At 41.5% G+C, this 15,711-nt stretch overlaps 1 protein-coding gene across 1 annotated transcript in view; it reads left to right on the forward strand.

Annotated features, from left to right (window-relative positions):
• The window catches only part of actn1 (actinin, alpha 1), a 64,341-nt gene extending 59,049 nt beyond the window's left edge, over window positions 1-5,292 (forward strand). Inside the window, exons 19-21 of the mRNA XM_041266533.1 lie at window positions 1,040-1,120; window positions 4,220-4,378; window positions 4,845-5,292. Coding sequence (XP_041122467.1) covers window positions 1,040-1,120; window positions 4,220-4,378; window positions 4,845-5,003 — 399 coding nt within the window. The 3' untranslated portion in view covers window positions 5,004-5,292. The remainder of the gene's footprint in view (window positions 1-1,039; window positions 1,121-4,219; window positions 4,379-4,844) is intronic.
• The last annotated feature ends 10,419 nt before the right edge of the window (window positions 5,293-15,711 follow it).

Raw genomic sequence — 15,711 nt, forward strand, 5'->3', positions numbered from 1 at the left:
GCACCACCCCCTAAGAACCCCTGGGTCGGCAGTGACATAGCCTGGATTGGAACCTGCAATCTCTAAGCTATAGGGCACTTCATGCAGAGCGCCTTTACTGGATGCTCCACTCAGGAGCCCCCACCAAAGCTACTCTTTGGTACGGGTCTATTTCAGAAGGAGGACGTCAAAACTGTAAGTGAAGTATGCCATAGTCAAGTCACACAACTCTGGGTTCACTTCCTTCCTGTATTGCAGGCGGTAGGACCTTTACCCTCCTCCCCTCAAATAGGAAACCGCACGGGTCAGGAGTCTCCTGTTAATTGTAGCACAGGGAGTGAAAGAGCTTTAATAACAGGCTCAGTAAAATTTAATACACTTGGACACTTCTATATTGTGCTAAACTCACAATGACAAAGTGCTGAGTTTTACAAAAGTCCCCTAGAAACCTGTTCGAAGAATGTGCTAGGCTAACAAAAACACACCCAGTGTAAAATCCAAACTGTTTACGATGTACATCCTGTATGTACAAGCCAGTTGAACATTGCTGTTGCCTAGGTTTCTGCTAAAATTCACCTGGCTATCAAAGGCAAGCCTCAGGTTACTCGCCCTTCTTTTTAATTGCTGTTTTGCTTTCCCACTGTTATTTATTGAAAGTGTGACGGGCCTGTGTTTGTGGTTCACAGAGCTAGTTTCTGCACTCTATATAGTGGCCTACACTATGGAAGAATGTAATAAACATGCATCATTGTATTGTATTATGAAACTGGCGGGACACTGGTTTTAAACCAGTACGTATTAACTGTGCACACAGTCCTTCCTGCTAGTCACGGCATTGATTAACTCGGTAATAGACCTCACCATGGTATGACAGCACAGATTTGTATGTCCTCTGACTGTGTGCCAAACCTAATCGTTGTGCACTTTGTTTTGTTGTCTCTGCCCCTTGTGCATGCCCTTCTTCCCCTCTCCCTTTCTGCATGATGCACCCCCCTCACCGCCCCCCCTGCATGTTCGCCTCGTGACCCGACGGCACCTCTTCACTGCACCTCGTGACCAGGATCATTCCGGGAAGATGGGGGCTGAAGAGTTCAAAGCCTGCCTCATCAGCCTGGGCTTCGATATCGCCAACGACGCACAGGTACTGCAGCGCCAGGCACTGACATTAAACTGCCTTTTCTTCTTTTTTTGTTTTTCGTGTTGTCTATGTTTTACCCTCTCGTGTGACCCTCCCTCCCTCCCTCCCTCCCATGTATGGCTGGGTGTCCATTTTTATACCATTCATTCCCTCCTCGTTCGCAAACCTGCATTCCTTGTGATGCTTTCTTGCCATGTTGTTGTTCTCATGTACCTTTTCTTTTTTCATTCTTACAATTGTTTTTCCTTGTGTTAAATTATTTTTTTCCCCTTTGTTATTTTCTTCTGCTTTTTATTTGCTTTCCTTTTTACATGTTTCCTCTTGTAAATATGGTTGTGTGGTGCTTTCTGTACCCTTAAAAACCTGCTTCAATTCATAAATGATTCCCATCTTACTCGCTCTTATGGACACATGTTTTCCTTCCTGTCTCTTGTCTTCCCTTCCTGAATCCTCTTGTATGTTTGCCAAACTCCTGTGACTTTTTTTTTTCTGTGGTTTACGTGCCTGCCACCCCACCTTCCCTCTCTCAATGGTCCAATCTCTCCTTTATGTTGTGGTTGGACGTACGTTCCCCCACCCCCCCCACCCCCCCCACCCCCTCAACAGACACTGAGCAGGGTAGGGGGGACATCTTTCTTTTGTCCATACTACCTAAGACTTCTACAAGGCTCGGACGGAGTAGAGGTACCCACATGCCTCTGTACTTGTTCACGACGGAGAAGAAAAGAGACTCAGGACATTTAGACAGTAGCTGTAATCCGCCCCAATTTTCATTTTGAATTTTTTTTTTTTTACTTCAAAGCAGTTGTACATGACTGGGGCTCCAGCAGCATGATTCCCTTGGTTTGTTAGGTTCCTTGTAAAACTGAAAAATATCCTAACAAATTGTCTACAGCTGGAAGCAAGACACAGCAGACATGGAATTATTTCTGCTAATCCTTACCAGGAGCCCAATTCTGCCATGTGTTCACCTGCACCATGAAACCAGTCTCTCAAACTCCATCTCCTCTCGTTCCAAAATAAAACTGGGTCTGCCACTGATCCCCTCTGCAGATCCAATCTGCAACCAGACAAAGAGCACCTGTGTGTATAATTTCTAATCAAACACAGCTCTCCTGTTGTTTCTGCAGTCTGTTAGTATTTCAAACCCTTCACATTGGACTCTCAGGAGGGGGTGAAGATGAACACATGCTGTCCTCTGAAGCGTGTGCCATTAGCCGTCCGTTTTTTTTACACACTGCAGACTCACCATGCAGCCACCCAGAGGACAACGCAGCCCTGGGCAGCTCGCAGGCAAGCCCGAAGCGCTTGGCCAGACCACGGGTCGCTGGTGTGCAGTCAGCCGAGGACATCCTGGCTGACCAATCCTCCCTCCCTCGGCCAGTTGTGCACCGCCCTCTGGGAGCTTCCATCCTTGGTCGGCAAAGGAATAGCTTGGACTTGAACCAGCAAAGTCCAGGCTATAGGGCACTTTACGCGAGTGCTTTTACTAGATGTGCCACTTTGGAACCACAATCACATTATTAAAGTAAAATAAAAGTGGACATCTGAATAATGAAAACATGAAATGGGACGCATCAGCCAGCCTCTCCGATCACAACTATAAAACACTTTGATGCTTTTTTTACCAATGGGAATAACAAGAATTTGTTTTAATTTACTTACATATAATAAGCGGTGAGGTAGGAACACATGAACATGTTTCAGTACTTTTGGGACAACATCAGTGTTACAAAGTACACAATACCAATAAAATACTGGACTGAAGGTCACAATAAAACATAGGCACTCACGCCAACTTTACACATTTTATAGCATTTTATGAATTCAGAGCGACTTTAAAATTGGCACTGTTGACTCTACACAGGTCTGCTGTGCTTTAAACTGGTAGGTTTCATTTATGTACAATAATGTTCTCTTCCACTGTAATGATGTATACTGATCCCCAATGTTTTCTGATGAAACCCTCCTCTTTGCTCATCTATTACAAACAGTACCAGGAGATTTGTTATTACCAATTTGTCCACCCAGAAAAACACATTTTTCATAGCAAAAAAACTGAAAGGTTGTGAAATTTGTCAGTGGTACCTACCACTGCTGCTAGCTGGCACTAGAGTAGTGCATGAACAATATCTGTAGTGGCCGTACAACCTCAAATAAGTACAATTGTACACAGATTGCCTGAACAAGATCACATGCACATGCAGTAAGAATTGTCTTATGCACGGTTAAGGGAGAATTAACTCCGAAGATCAGTCATTTTCCTTGAATTAATTTTCTTTAAAATCTCAATCTCATCAGCCACGGCAGTACCGAATTCCACCGCACTGCAGGATCTAAAATCGGAGTGGAGATGGGTTGCGCTGGATCTTAACAATGCAACGGCATATAAAAAAAAAAATAATAATTTAAATACATTTTGGCAATTTCAGACATCAGTGTGTGTTATCATGCAGTGAGTAGCTGTGTTCAGGTTGATGTGTCTAATGTGACATTCTGCGTGACGGCCTCGCTGACTGAGTGCAGAGTGCGATTTTCTGTACGGGGGAGGGGGGGTGACGAACCGTGATTTCAGACATCAGCTACACTTACCAAAGTGCATGTGGAAATAAGCATTTATTCTGTTTTATTTATTTTTATTTATTTATTTATTTTTATGAATAAGGGTGGAGAAGTCGAGACTGGGTGCTATTTCGGGCATATACGGTACCTGGCAATAAGTAAGAGTGCAAGGATCAATACAGTCTGTGACTGCACCCTGAGGAAAAATAAGCTTGTCTGAGTAGAGGCTTCACTTAAAGATAACGTGTAAAAGGCCGAAGATAATCTGCATCCATCTAAAAAATGCAGCGCAATCTACACAACACAAGCTAAGCAATGACATCATAGCAAGAATCCTAGGAAAAATAGCACCAGCAATGAGATCAGGAACTAGCTTAGTGCTCCTGCGCTGCCCCCTGCAGCAGTCAGCATTGACAGAGAAAGAAGCAGAGTGTCTCTTGCAGGGAGAGGCTGAGGGAGACGCTGGGTGCTGAGTGTGTCTATTGTAGAGAGAGGCTGAGGGAGACACCGGGTGCTGAAGTGAGTTGGTGGTTCTTGCAGGGAGAGGCTGAGTTTTCACGCATCATGAGCATCGTGGACCCGAACCGGCTTGGCGTGGTCACATTCCAGGCCTTCATTGACTTCATGTCCCGGGAGACAGCCGACACCGATACAGCAGACCAGGTCATGGCCTCCTTCAAAGTGCTGGCGGGAGACAAGGTACACCTCCAGGGGAGGAGGAGCTGGGGATAGAGGAGGGGCTTGATAGTGTGTGAGAGGTACAAGGGGTTTTGGTAATGTGGGTGGAGAGGAGGGGTTCTGGTAATGTGAGTGGGATTAATGATGGTGAGGAAGGATTTTGATAACATGGATGGGGTTAGGGGTGGAGCGTATGGGTTCTTGTGGGGTTAGGGGTGGTGAGGAGGGGTTTTGATAGTGTAACGGAGAACGTGGGCACGAGAGGCTGATGCTTGGAGGGGCCTGAAGTCAGTGGCATGGTTAACCTTTGAAGCACTAGACAACGCACTGCATGTACACTGGTTGCCATTTAGACCAGGAATGTAACTTCAAGTCTTGGTGTGAGCCAGCTTTAAGGGATTATTACACAAGTAAACGAGAGCAGTCACAGTGTCTCCTTTGTAACTGATGATGAGGAGGAGGATCATCTCTCTCTCTCTTTCTGCAGAACTATATCCTGGCGGACGAGCTTCGTCGTGAGCTGCCTCCGGACCAGGCCGAATACTGCATCGCCCGCATGGCTCCGTACTGCGGCCCTGATGCTGTCCCTGGAGCCCTGGACTACATGTCCTTCTCCACGGCACTGTACGGAGAAAGTGATCTTTAAACCCTGACCCCCCCGCAAAGCCGGCACTTGTTTTTGTACGCAGCCAGCCTCCGCGCCCATCCCCCCCGCCAGCGCCTCCTGTCTGTCAGCCCTGTCATTACTGGCTTTGCACGCAGGAGCACCCTGCCAGACAGCCTGCTATCCCCATTTGCAAAAGGGGCAATGTTTTGTTTTGTTTTCTTCATTTAAAAAAAAAAAAAAAAATTTACATATTTTATTATACAGAACAAAAGGTATTTTTCTCCACCTGATTTAAAGAAAGAAAAAATAAAGAAAAAATTGCACCAAATAGTATTTAATTCAGTTGTTTCATTTTGTGTGTTTTTTTTATTTTATTGTCATTTTTATTGTCATTCAAATCCCCACTGTCTCTGTTTCATCCCTTTGTTTCCAGTGCTGTTTCTGATGTACTTCTATAAGTTATCAAAGGTGTTTGTAATTTTTTTTTTTTTTTAATTTTTTTTTTTTTTTTATGTAACTAATTATACAGTGGCTCATTAGGGACATGATTAGGGTTAGATAAGGTCCAGGTTAGATTAGTTCTTTCAGGATATTGACATTAATATCTAACAGAAATGAGCCCCATATTAAGCTGGTCATTTATTTATTTTTTTGTTTGTTTTAAAGTTAATTTAGCTGTGTTCAAAATATATTAGTTATATTAGAATCTCAATTTTCAGACCACAGCACAAAATCTCACTCTGTCTCTCTCTCTTGGCTATTTGAACTTTATTCTTGATTTAGTGCTTAACATGTTTTCAAGGCATTTATTCCAGTCTTTAATTAACCTAGTTTTTTTTTTTTTAAAGGTAAAAACTGGAACCAAACAACCAGAATGTACATTTCAAGTCATCTTATTCATTCTCAAAGTGTTTTGTTTTCTTTTTGTTACATTTAATATGATTTTTTTTTTTTTTTTTTTTTTTTTTTTTAAAAAATACGAGTTAATAAGAATGTAGTAACCACTTGTGTCTTAAGACTTGTGTTAAAGGATGCAGGACCAGTGAACTTGTGTTAACTTGCAAAATGTTTAAGAAGCACATTAGTACTGAAACTGTGTCTTAATTTAGTCTCCATTCCCGTTCCCACTTTTTTCAGTTCACAATTCCTCTTCACAACACATTGGTCTGCGTGGCTCATTCACACTGAAAGGGTTCGCTCGTTTTATTCATCCCAAAGTTGGAAACCTTTCACTGAAATCTATGTTGTCTGCAAAGCTAAGCTAAATGTCAGCACCTGGGGCCAGATATTCAAGAGATGCAAGCTTCGCAAGACATTTTCCCCACAATTAAGCCTTAACAAAAGTTGAGCGTGCAAGTGGAATTTAAAATGGGAGTTGTGGGGGAAAAAAGCCATGATGAAAAAAACATGAATAGATAGTGTTGCAAAATATTGCCCTGTATCTCGACACATTCCCATTGTGCAGCTCAAACAGAGGATGCTGGTGTCCCAGGTAAGTTCTCCGTTCAGGTACTGATCCAGTAGAAGGCACTGTTTTTAGCTGTGGCAGGAGTGCTCCCCACCTGGGAATTGTTTTGGACCTTTTCTCTGTGATAGACTCTGAGGCAGACCTTCCACTAGTGGATTAAACTAGTGGATATCATATATATATATATATATATATATATATATATATATATATATATATATAGCACTCTGGAAAAATTGAGACCACTGCAAAATTAACTACTGACAACATTTCTCCCAAATTCCAAATCAAAATAACAAAAAAGATGCAGTGTTGTCAGACCTTGAATAATGCAAAGAATAAGTTCGTATTCTTTTTCAAACAACACAATACTAATGTTTTAACTTAGGAAGAGTTCAGAAATCAATATTTGGTGGAATAACCCTGATTTTTTCAATCACAGCTTTCATGCGTCTTGGCATGCTCTCCACCAGTCTTTCACATTGATGCTGGGTGACTTTATGCCACTCCTGGTGCAAAAATTCAAGCAGCTCTGCTTTGTTTGATGGCTTGTGACCATACATCTTCCTCTTGATCACATTCCAGAGGTTTTCAGTGGGGTTCAGGTGTGGAGATTGGGCTGGTCATGACAGGGTCTTGATCTGGTGGTCCTCCATCCACACCTTGATTGACCTGGCTGTGTGGCATGGAGCATTGTCCTGCTGGAAAAACCAATCCTCAGAGTTGGGGAACATTGTCAGAGCAGAAGGAAGCAAGTTTTCTTCCAGGACAACCTTGTACTTGGCTTGATTCATACCAAAGCTGCCTGATTCCAGCCTTGCTGAAGCGCCCCCAGATCATCACCGATTCTCCGCCACATTTCACAGTGGGTCCGAGACATTGTGGCTTGTAGGCCTCTCCAGGTCTCCGTCTAACCATTAGCCGACCAGGTGTTGGGCAAAGCTGAAAATGGGACTAATCAGAGAAGATGACCTTACTCCAGTCCTCTACGGTCCAATCCTTCTGGTCTTTTGCAAACCTCAGTCTGGCTCTTCTTTGCTTCTCATTGATGAAGGGCTTTTTTCTAGCTTTGCACGACTTCAGCCCTGCCCCTAGGAGCCTGTTTCGAACCGTCCTCGCCGTGCACTTCGCCCCAGCTGCTGTTTGCTATTCTTTTTGTAGGTCACTTGATGTCATCCTACAGTTACTGAGTGACATTCGATGAGTTGGCGGTCAAACTGGTCAATGGAGAGTCATTTTCGCCCTCTGCCGGTCTGTAGCTTTGTTGTCCACAATGTGTGCTGCTTGACCTTGTTCTTATGAACCGCCGTCTTTGAAATTTTAAGGATGGAAGCAACCCGACGCTCACTGTATCCCTCTCCCAGTAAAGCCAGAATTGAAGCCTTCTTCTCACTCAAAACTTTCCTTTTCAACTCTTTGGGCATGGTCAATAGTTATTTTTTTATTCCAATTACTTCTGAGGTACTACTAGCACTGTTTTGCCATCCAGCTGGTCCTATTGCAAGAGGATAGTGATGACCACAGGAGTGGTTTTTATACTTTTCCTCGTTAAATAAGATTTGGCTCAGGTGATCTCCTAATCAGTACCTCATTCTGTAGAATGAGGTGTGCCTGTGTTGGAATTCAACAGCCTGTGGTCTCAATTTTTTCCAGCGCGCTATATATATATATATATATATATATATATATATATATATATATATATATATTATATATATATATATATATTAGCTCAAAGAGCCAGCTGCCCAACGTTTCGATATGTTGTACATATCTTTCTCAAGGGAGCCTGTGTTTGAATCAAAACATTGGAGGTATTTATAGGTGTTTGACGGCATGACAACTACTTGTTATTGTTTATATTCAAATCCATGATTTATTCTTACATGATGTAATGGTGTTCTATATGTGACATCACTTTTACTTATATCTTTAAATCTATATTAATTCTAATTAACATTATTTTATATAAACTTATATTATCATGCAATGCTGGCTCTGAGGATCAGCCTTGATATGGTCTCCCCAGCGCATCAGCATGCACAACTTTTGAATTAATTTTGTTTATTTAATTATTTTTAACTTTTATATATTTATTGGAATTAATTAGTTCATTCTTTTCTGTTGAGTCCCGTTGGCATAATTGTGTTCAGTCTATTTATCCATTTACTTTCTTTTATTCTTCTATATGTGGCTTTATCTAATTTTAGCTGTTCTGTCCTTGACTGGTGAAGTGCTGTACTATTGGCTCATTCATTTTTTTATTTCTAATTAATGAAAGGTGGTTCTGAGATATATTAGACACACACAGAGAGTGTCTATAGAAAGTCTATGCCCCCTTGAACTTTTTTTCATATTTTGTTGTGTCAGTGCCTCAGTTTCATGCATTTAAATCTACACTTATCTACACACCATACTCTGCACTGTTAAGGGGAAAAAGTTTTTATTGAGAAAAAATTATATATTAAAAATACAAAACTGAAAGATCATAATTGGATAAGTCTACACCCCACCCTGAGTTAATACTTGGTGGAAGCACCTTTGGCAGCAATTACAGCTGTGAGTATCTACCAACTTTGCACACATTTGACCATTCTTCTTTCAAGTTCCTTGGAGTGCGTTGATGGACAGCACTCTTCAAGTCATGCCACAGATTTTTGATTGGATTTAGGTTGGGGCTCTGACTGGGCCACTCAAGGACATTTACTTTTACTTTTTTGTTCCTTAGCCACTCCAGTGCAGCTTTGGTTGTGTGGTTTGAGTCGTCATGTTGAAAGGTAAATTTTCATCCTAGTTTCAGCTTTCTTGCAGAGGGCAGCAGGTTTTCCTCAAGGACATATCTGTACTTTGCTCCATTAATTTTCCCTTCTATTGACAAGTGCCCCAGTCCTTGCCGATGGGAAACATCCCCATAACATGATGCTGCCACCACCATGCTTCACAGTAGGGATGGTGTTCTTTGGGTGATGCGCTGTGTTGGGTTTGCGCAAAACATAACACTTTGCATTTAGGTCAAAATGTTCAATTTTAATTTCATCACACCACAAAACTTTTTGCCACATGGCTACAGAATCTCCTGAGTGTTTTTTTGAATTTCTTCAAATAGGATTCAAGGTGGGCTTTCTGGAGTAATGGCTTTTTTCTTGCCACCCTACCATATAGGCCAAATTTGTGGAGTGCTTGGAGTATTGTAGGCACATGTACAGTTTGACCAGCCTTGGCCATGAAAGCCTGTAGCTCTATAGCGAAGTTGCCATTGGCCTCTTAGTAGTCTCTTTGATCAGTCTCCTCCTTGCTCGGTCATCCAGTTTGGAGGGACGGCCTGATCTAGGCAGGGTCTTGGTGGTGTCATACACCTTCCACTTCTTAATAATCATCTTCACTGTGCTCCAAGGGATATTCAAGGCCTTTTTTTTTTTATACCTGTCCCCTGAACTTTGTCCCGGAGTTTTTTTGAAAGCGCCTTGGTGCTCATGGGTGAGTCTTTGCTTTGAAATGCACTACCCAGCAGACCCTCCATATATCCTTTCCAATATAATAACATACCTTTTACAACCAAACTTAACATTGATCCTTTTTAAACCCAAGTTGGTAGTTGGTAACTTTTCTTAATCAACCAGTTTAAGTTCATTTTGTTAACTCTCTACTTTTACATTATCTCCACACTTTGTTTACCACACAGTTGGTTTATGTTATCTTTTCACACTTTATTACTTTTGTTTGTTTTATTTTAAACATCTCAGATTCATACAACCTTTACCCAGATGGAGTGTGCATTCTTTACACCCACGGCCCCACAGCTGCCCAAGTTTGATCTGGAATGTACACTCCGCACGCACGCGCGCGCACACACACACACACACACACACACACACACACACATATATATATATAATGAGAGGAACCATAGTTTCTCGTGAGAAGTTGTAACGAAGCATGAGAACTGCCAGTGACTATTTACTACACAGCATGGATAGTTTACGTGTTTTCAGGGTTTTGGCGCAACAAAAGCAAATAAGCCAAAAGCACCATTCCACGTTCATTTTGTAGCTCCCAACACTCTTACGTGAAATGTAGAAAGTAGTGAATACCTGCTATACAGTAAGAGAAATTAGTCACCAAAGGAAGGTGAAAATGTCCATCTCCCTTTTTGCTGATTTTTGCAAACCCCAGGCACTTTTACCCACGTATGTATTTTTTCCATAAGGGAATATGCTAGGGAACACGCTTATTTTGATGTCTGTTTCATGTATATTAAACAATTTACTGATATTTTAAAATGGACTTGTCGCGCCGCAGGCAAAAAAAAATAAAGACCCCAGGGACTTAACCACGCATATGTATGTCACAGTACATTCGATTTTAATGACAGCTTCTTTTGTCAACAAGGAAATATACCAGGGAACGCATTTATTGTGTCGATATCGTTTATAGTAAATTATGTATTTCTGTTTTAAAATGGAACATTTGCCTGCAAAAAAATATTATATATATATATATATATATATATATATATATATATATATATATATATATATATATATATATAAACAGGTCTGGTACACGTGGGATTAGTTTGCAAGTGTATTGTGTTAACCGTCAGTGCTACATGATCCGTTGAGACAAGCAATACTTTGAAAGATAAAGTCAGCCCTTATCACAACATCACCGCGAATCAAAGACCGCGCAGACATCACCGCGAGGAACATTACAGAACAGACCATTAAACGCTACGACATCACCGCACGAAACTGCTGTTCAACTTCCAGAAGACACTGCAAAGTTCTCAAAACGTCACTAACCAGGAACTCACCAGCCCCTCAGTATGCAGGTTGTAATATGACTTAGCAGTGCCAGTGAGACTCGTATTGCACAATTGTAAAGCAGTTGCATACCAGGTTTGATGAAGATCTCTTGCAGATTGAAACGTTGATCTTGGGTATAATAAAAAATAAACACTTCGGAGCATAATATATAAGTGTGCGGGTACTATGTTTGTTTAACTTCAAAATCTTTCTACCCTGTACCTTGAAACACTTTGGATGTTTTCTCTTTGTTTACTAGCAGTCCCCCATCCCATTTCTCAGAGGTTGTTGTTACCGCTATTTTGGCCCCAAAACTGTTTATGGTGTGTTTCTTTTGTCTGCAGCCGCCACAATATGTATAAACGTTCGTTTGCCCATTTGGCAGGGCTCCTAAAAATGTAATCCTGTAAACTGCTAGAGAATAGATTTATACCAAGTGTGTGTATATATACAGTGGTCGTCCAAAGTTTACAAACCCAAATTTATGGAAGTGTAACACTGTATGATGAATACATGTATATAGTACATTCCTGTAAACACCCCTATTTATTTATGGTAAATATATTTAGATGGTACTTTCCTAAAATCCCCCTATTCTGTTTTCTAATATTAAAAAAAAGTTCCAAAACAGAAAATGTTAAATTACGTACATTAACCCTGGTTCTCTGAAAGAGAAGATGACCACCAATGACTTTACATATGGGATAATGTATACCAGAGCCGATGCGAGGGAGAAGGAACGGCAGCATATGAGGGATGCACAAGCACTGTCTAACCCTCGTGCCTAAAGAAGGCAGGGCAGGGTCTACAACATTAAGATGGTAGAACGTGGAGAAAGTATGCCTCGTAGCCCAGCTAGCTGCAGTACAAATATCAGACATAGAGGCACCTCTGAAGAGGGTCCAAGATGTAGACAACCCTCTAGTGGAGTGTATGGCTACCCAACCAGACAGGGGGCAAGCCACCACCGTTATACGCAGTCAAGACTGTATCCACAATCCAATGTGACAGATACTGCTTAAAGAGGGGCTATCCTAGGGTCTGTGTCCCGTGACAGACGAAGAGCTGGTCAAACTGCTGCAGAACTCTTGTCTTGTGCACGTAGCATCTCAATGCCTGCACTGGGCAGAGAAAATTCAATCTCTCATCCTCCATAGAAGCAATCGGAGGTGGTTGGAAGGACTCCAGTTTCATAGTGAATATGGAAGGCTGTGATAACCTTGGGGAGGAAAGCAGGGTTGGTGCGCAAAGACATCCTGCTGCCATCCTCCCAAATACACATGCAGGAGCTGTGCACAGACAGTGCCTGCAGCTCACTGACCTGCTTAGCGGAGGTGATAGCCAAGAGGAAGGCTGTCTTCATAGACAGGTACTTCAGCTCTATGGAGTGTATCGGCTCAAACTGGGCCTTCGTGAGCACCTCTAGTACAATATTAAGGCTCCATTTGGGGAGAAGTCCTCCTGGGATTGTGTAATCACAGAGTGCTTTAAGAAAACGGGTAGCCAGAAAAAGTGTGCCAAGAGACATTGAATCTACGGGGCATGGCAAGCAGAGATAGCTACTAAATACACCTTCTAGGTTGAAGGTGACCTACCAGCATCAAGCAGTTCTTGCAGAAACTATAAGATGACTGTCATAGGACAAGATATGGGGTCATAGCTTCTAGCCAGACACAAAGCCTGGAAATACCTCCACTTATAGGTGTACAAGGACCTAGTGGAGTCTGCCCTAGCACTCTGCAACATACCCACAACCGCATCTGATAGCCCTAGGGTTAACCAGCGATCACTTTGAGGGGCCAGACCCATAGCCAGAAACTTCCCAGTTCCAGGTGCCAAAGAGAGTCTTTTGCCTGAACTCAGGAGATCCATGCGAAGTGGAATCTCCCAGGGCTGGCCGTGCAACAGCTGGCACAGGGTTGAAAACCAGACTTTCCTGGGCCACTTGGGGGCCACTAGGAGAACTGACGCTTTCTCTAACCGGACCTTTTTGAGAAAGGCCGGGAGCAGCGGTATAGGCAGGAAAGTGTACAAAAATGCTTTGGGCAATTCGTACGTTAGGGCATCTACGCCGAGTGGACCGCCTAAGTGATGGAGGGAGTACCATAGGGGGCAATGTGTCATCTCTGCTGAGGTGAAAAAATCGATAGATATTTTTGTTTTTATAATGGTCACTAGTTATAAGTTTCCCCATCCTTCAATGTGGGGTTTCATTTTTCAGTCCCTTTATTTGACAAACACCTCCACCAGTAAATAAACTAATTATCATACTGGGAGTTGAACCCAGGCTACCTGGGTGAAAAACCAGGAATCCTCACCACTAGACCATGTGGAAAAAATCACTGCTTCCTAAAGCCAGCAGAGAAATGTGCAGGTAATTATTTTACGCTGCTTCCATTGAATGGGCAATGCAATTAATTAAACCTGGCTTGCTCATTTTAAACAGCTCCAAATTCTTTGTTTAACCACTTCAACTCCAGATGTAAAAATGAAACCAATTCCCAGGTACCGGATTTTGAAAATAATAATGTTTTCAAACCTGTAATTGCTATAAAATGTGAACACATGATGAATAAAACACAACTAAATGAACTAAACTGTGTTTTTTTGTCAAGGAAATTCATGGTTAAATTTATTTTAATATAAGCATTGCTCAGATATTTAATTCAGACTTTTGTCTGTGTGTCATACGATGAGGGTTGGATTGTTAACACCGATTCCAGAACATTCTTAACCAGATGTACTTCAAAGCTGATTAAATAAGGCACAGGCCAAAAGCTTTGTTAACTCATCGTTTTTTATTTCTTTATTTATTTTGTCTTTTAAATATGGCACAATCTTTTCACCCTTGTATTTAGAGCTAGTGTCAGTCATTCTTGATAGGCGGGACAATAAGTGAATCGGTGATCACTAACTTTGCCTGGTTGTGGTGCAGAGAGATGTGCTGTCAGGGTGCTTAACTATTGTAAATCGTCTCTCAGATTTGAGGATCAGTTTAATTGTCAACAATTGCAAACTCATTTCACAACTTTTGAGAGAAGCTGAGGAGATCCTCAACCGCTTTGCGTTCAAATATAAATGAAAGTGGGGCTAGTGTAGCTGCCCGAGCCAACAGTGTATACCTGCAAGATGGACATCACACGCCTCACACCCCAAGCCTGGTACCCCTATAACTCTGCATCTAACTAGAACATAAGAAGAACATAAGAAAGTTTACAAACGAGAGGAGGCCATTCGGCCCATCTTGCTTGTTTGGTTGTTAGTAGCTTATTGATCCCAAAATCTCATCAAGCAGCTTCTTGAAGGATCCCAGGGTGTCAGCTTCAACAACATTACTGGGGAGTTGATTCCAGACCCTCACAATTCTCTGTGTAAAAAAGTGTCTCCTATTTTCTGTTCTGAATGCCCCTTTTTCTAAACTCCATTTGTGACCCCTGGTCCTTGTTTCTTTTTTCCACCTCTACAGTGATGCAATTTCCAAGTTCTCACACTGATCCCACCCATGTGAAGTTGTTGTTTTTTTTGTTCATGGAATCTGCTTTTCTCTCTTTTGTATTGTTAAGAAAGGCTCAGGCATGTAAAATGCCCACTGTATTTATGTTTTTCAAATAATGAATAGATCGTCATTGCGTTCTAAATAAACCATCATGATTACATTTAGAAAGGCAGTAGTTAACGCTCTTACGTTTCCATATAATATAACAAAAGAGCAATCGGTAACTATTTGCGGTATGTAATGTATGTAAAAAAATCTGCAAGCATTGTTGGGAATGGACTTGATGTCAGCGTATTTTTCAAATATTGCTTGATACTCTCTGATTAATGTACTGCCCTCTGCTTCTTTGGAAACTGTTCAATTATCCATTTGTTTCCATTGCAACAATACTGTTAGAACAGAACCCTATAAAAATGTACCACTGAATTTTGGAACAAGGTAGGATGGATTCTGTGAAAGTACAATTGTATTGTATAATATAGGTATCCTACAGCATCAGTGTACAATTCCCTGTGTTATAATAATGCAGTGCAACCAGAATAATAATAGTATAGCTACACTATAGAACCGTGGTACATTTCTATAGGAGTGTAGCTTCACACAATCTACATTTACTCAATCGTATTAGTTCAATTAAGAATAATGTGTGTCATTGTCATCTTATACAGTGTAACATTGACATGCTTACATGTCTAGACAGGTTAGCCTAGGTATACACAATCAATTATAGGAAGCTGAATTCAGGTAGTTTAGTCACTCATTATTTGTATCCAAGTTTTTTGTTTTGTCTTTTCAGCTGATATGCCAATTGATTTATCAAAGTTGAATGATTATTCCTTTGTTTAAGTCACTTTGGTTATATCATGTTGACCTGCTTTTTGTCTGAGTATCCCACAAGGATCATCCCTTCTACAAATGTATGTAACCTGGCCCAACATGGATTTGTGTGGTACATATGGCAATGGAGTTTGCATGTCA

This window comes from Polyodon spathula, chromosome 12, assembly GCF_017654505.1.
Source record: "Polyodon spathula isolate WHYD16114869_AA chromosome 12, ASM1765450v1, whole genome shotgun sequence".
Lineage (NCBI taxonomy): Eukaryota > Metazoa > Chordata > Actinopteri > Acipenseriformes > Polyodontidae > Polyodon > Polyodon spathula.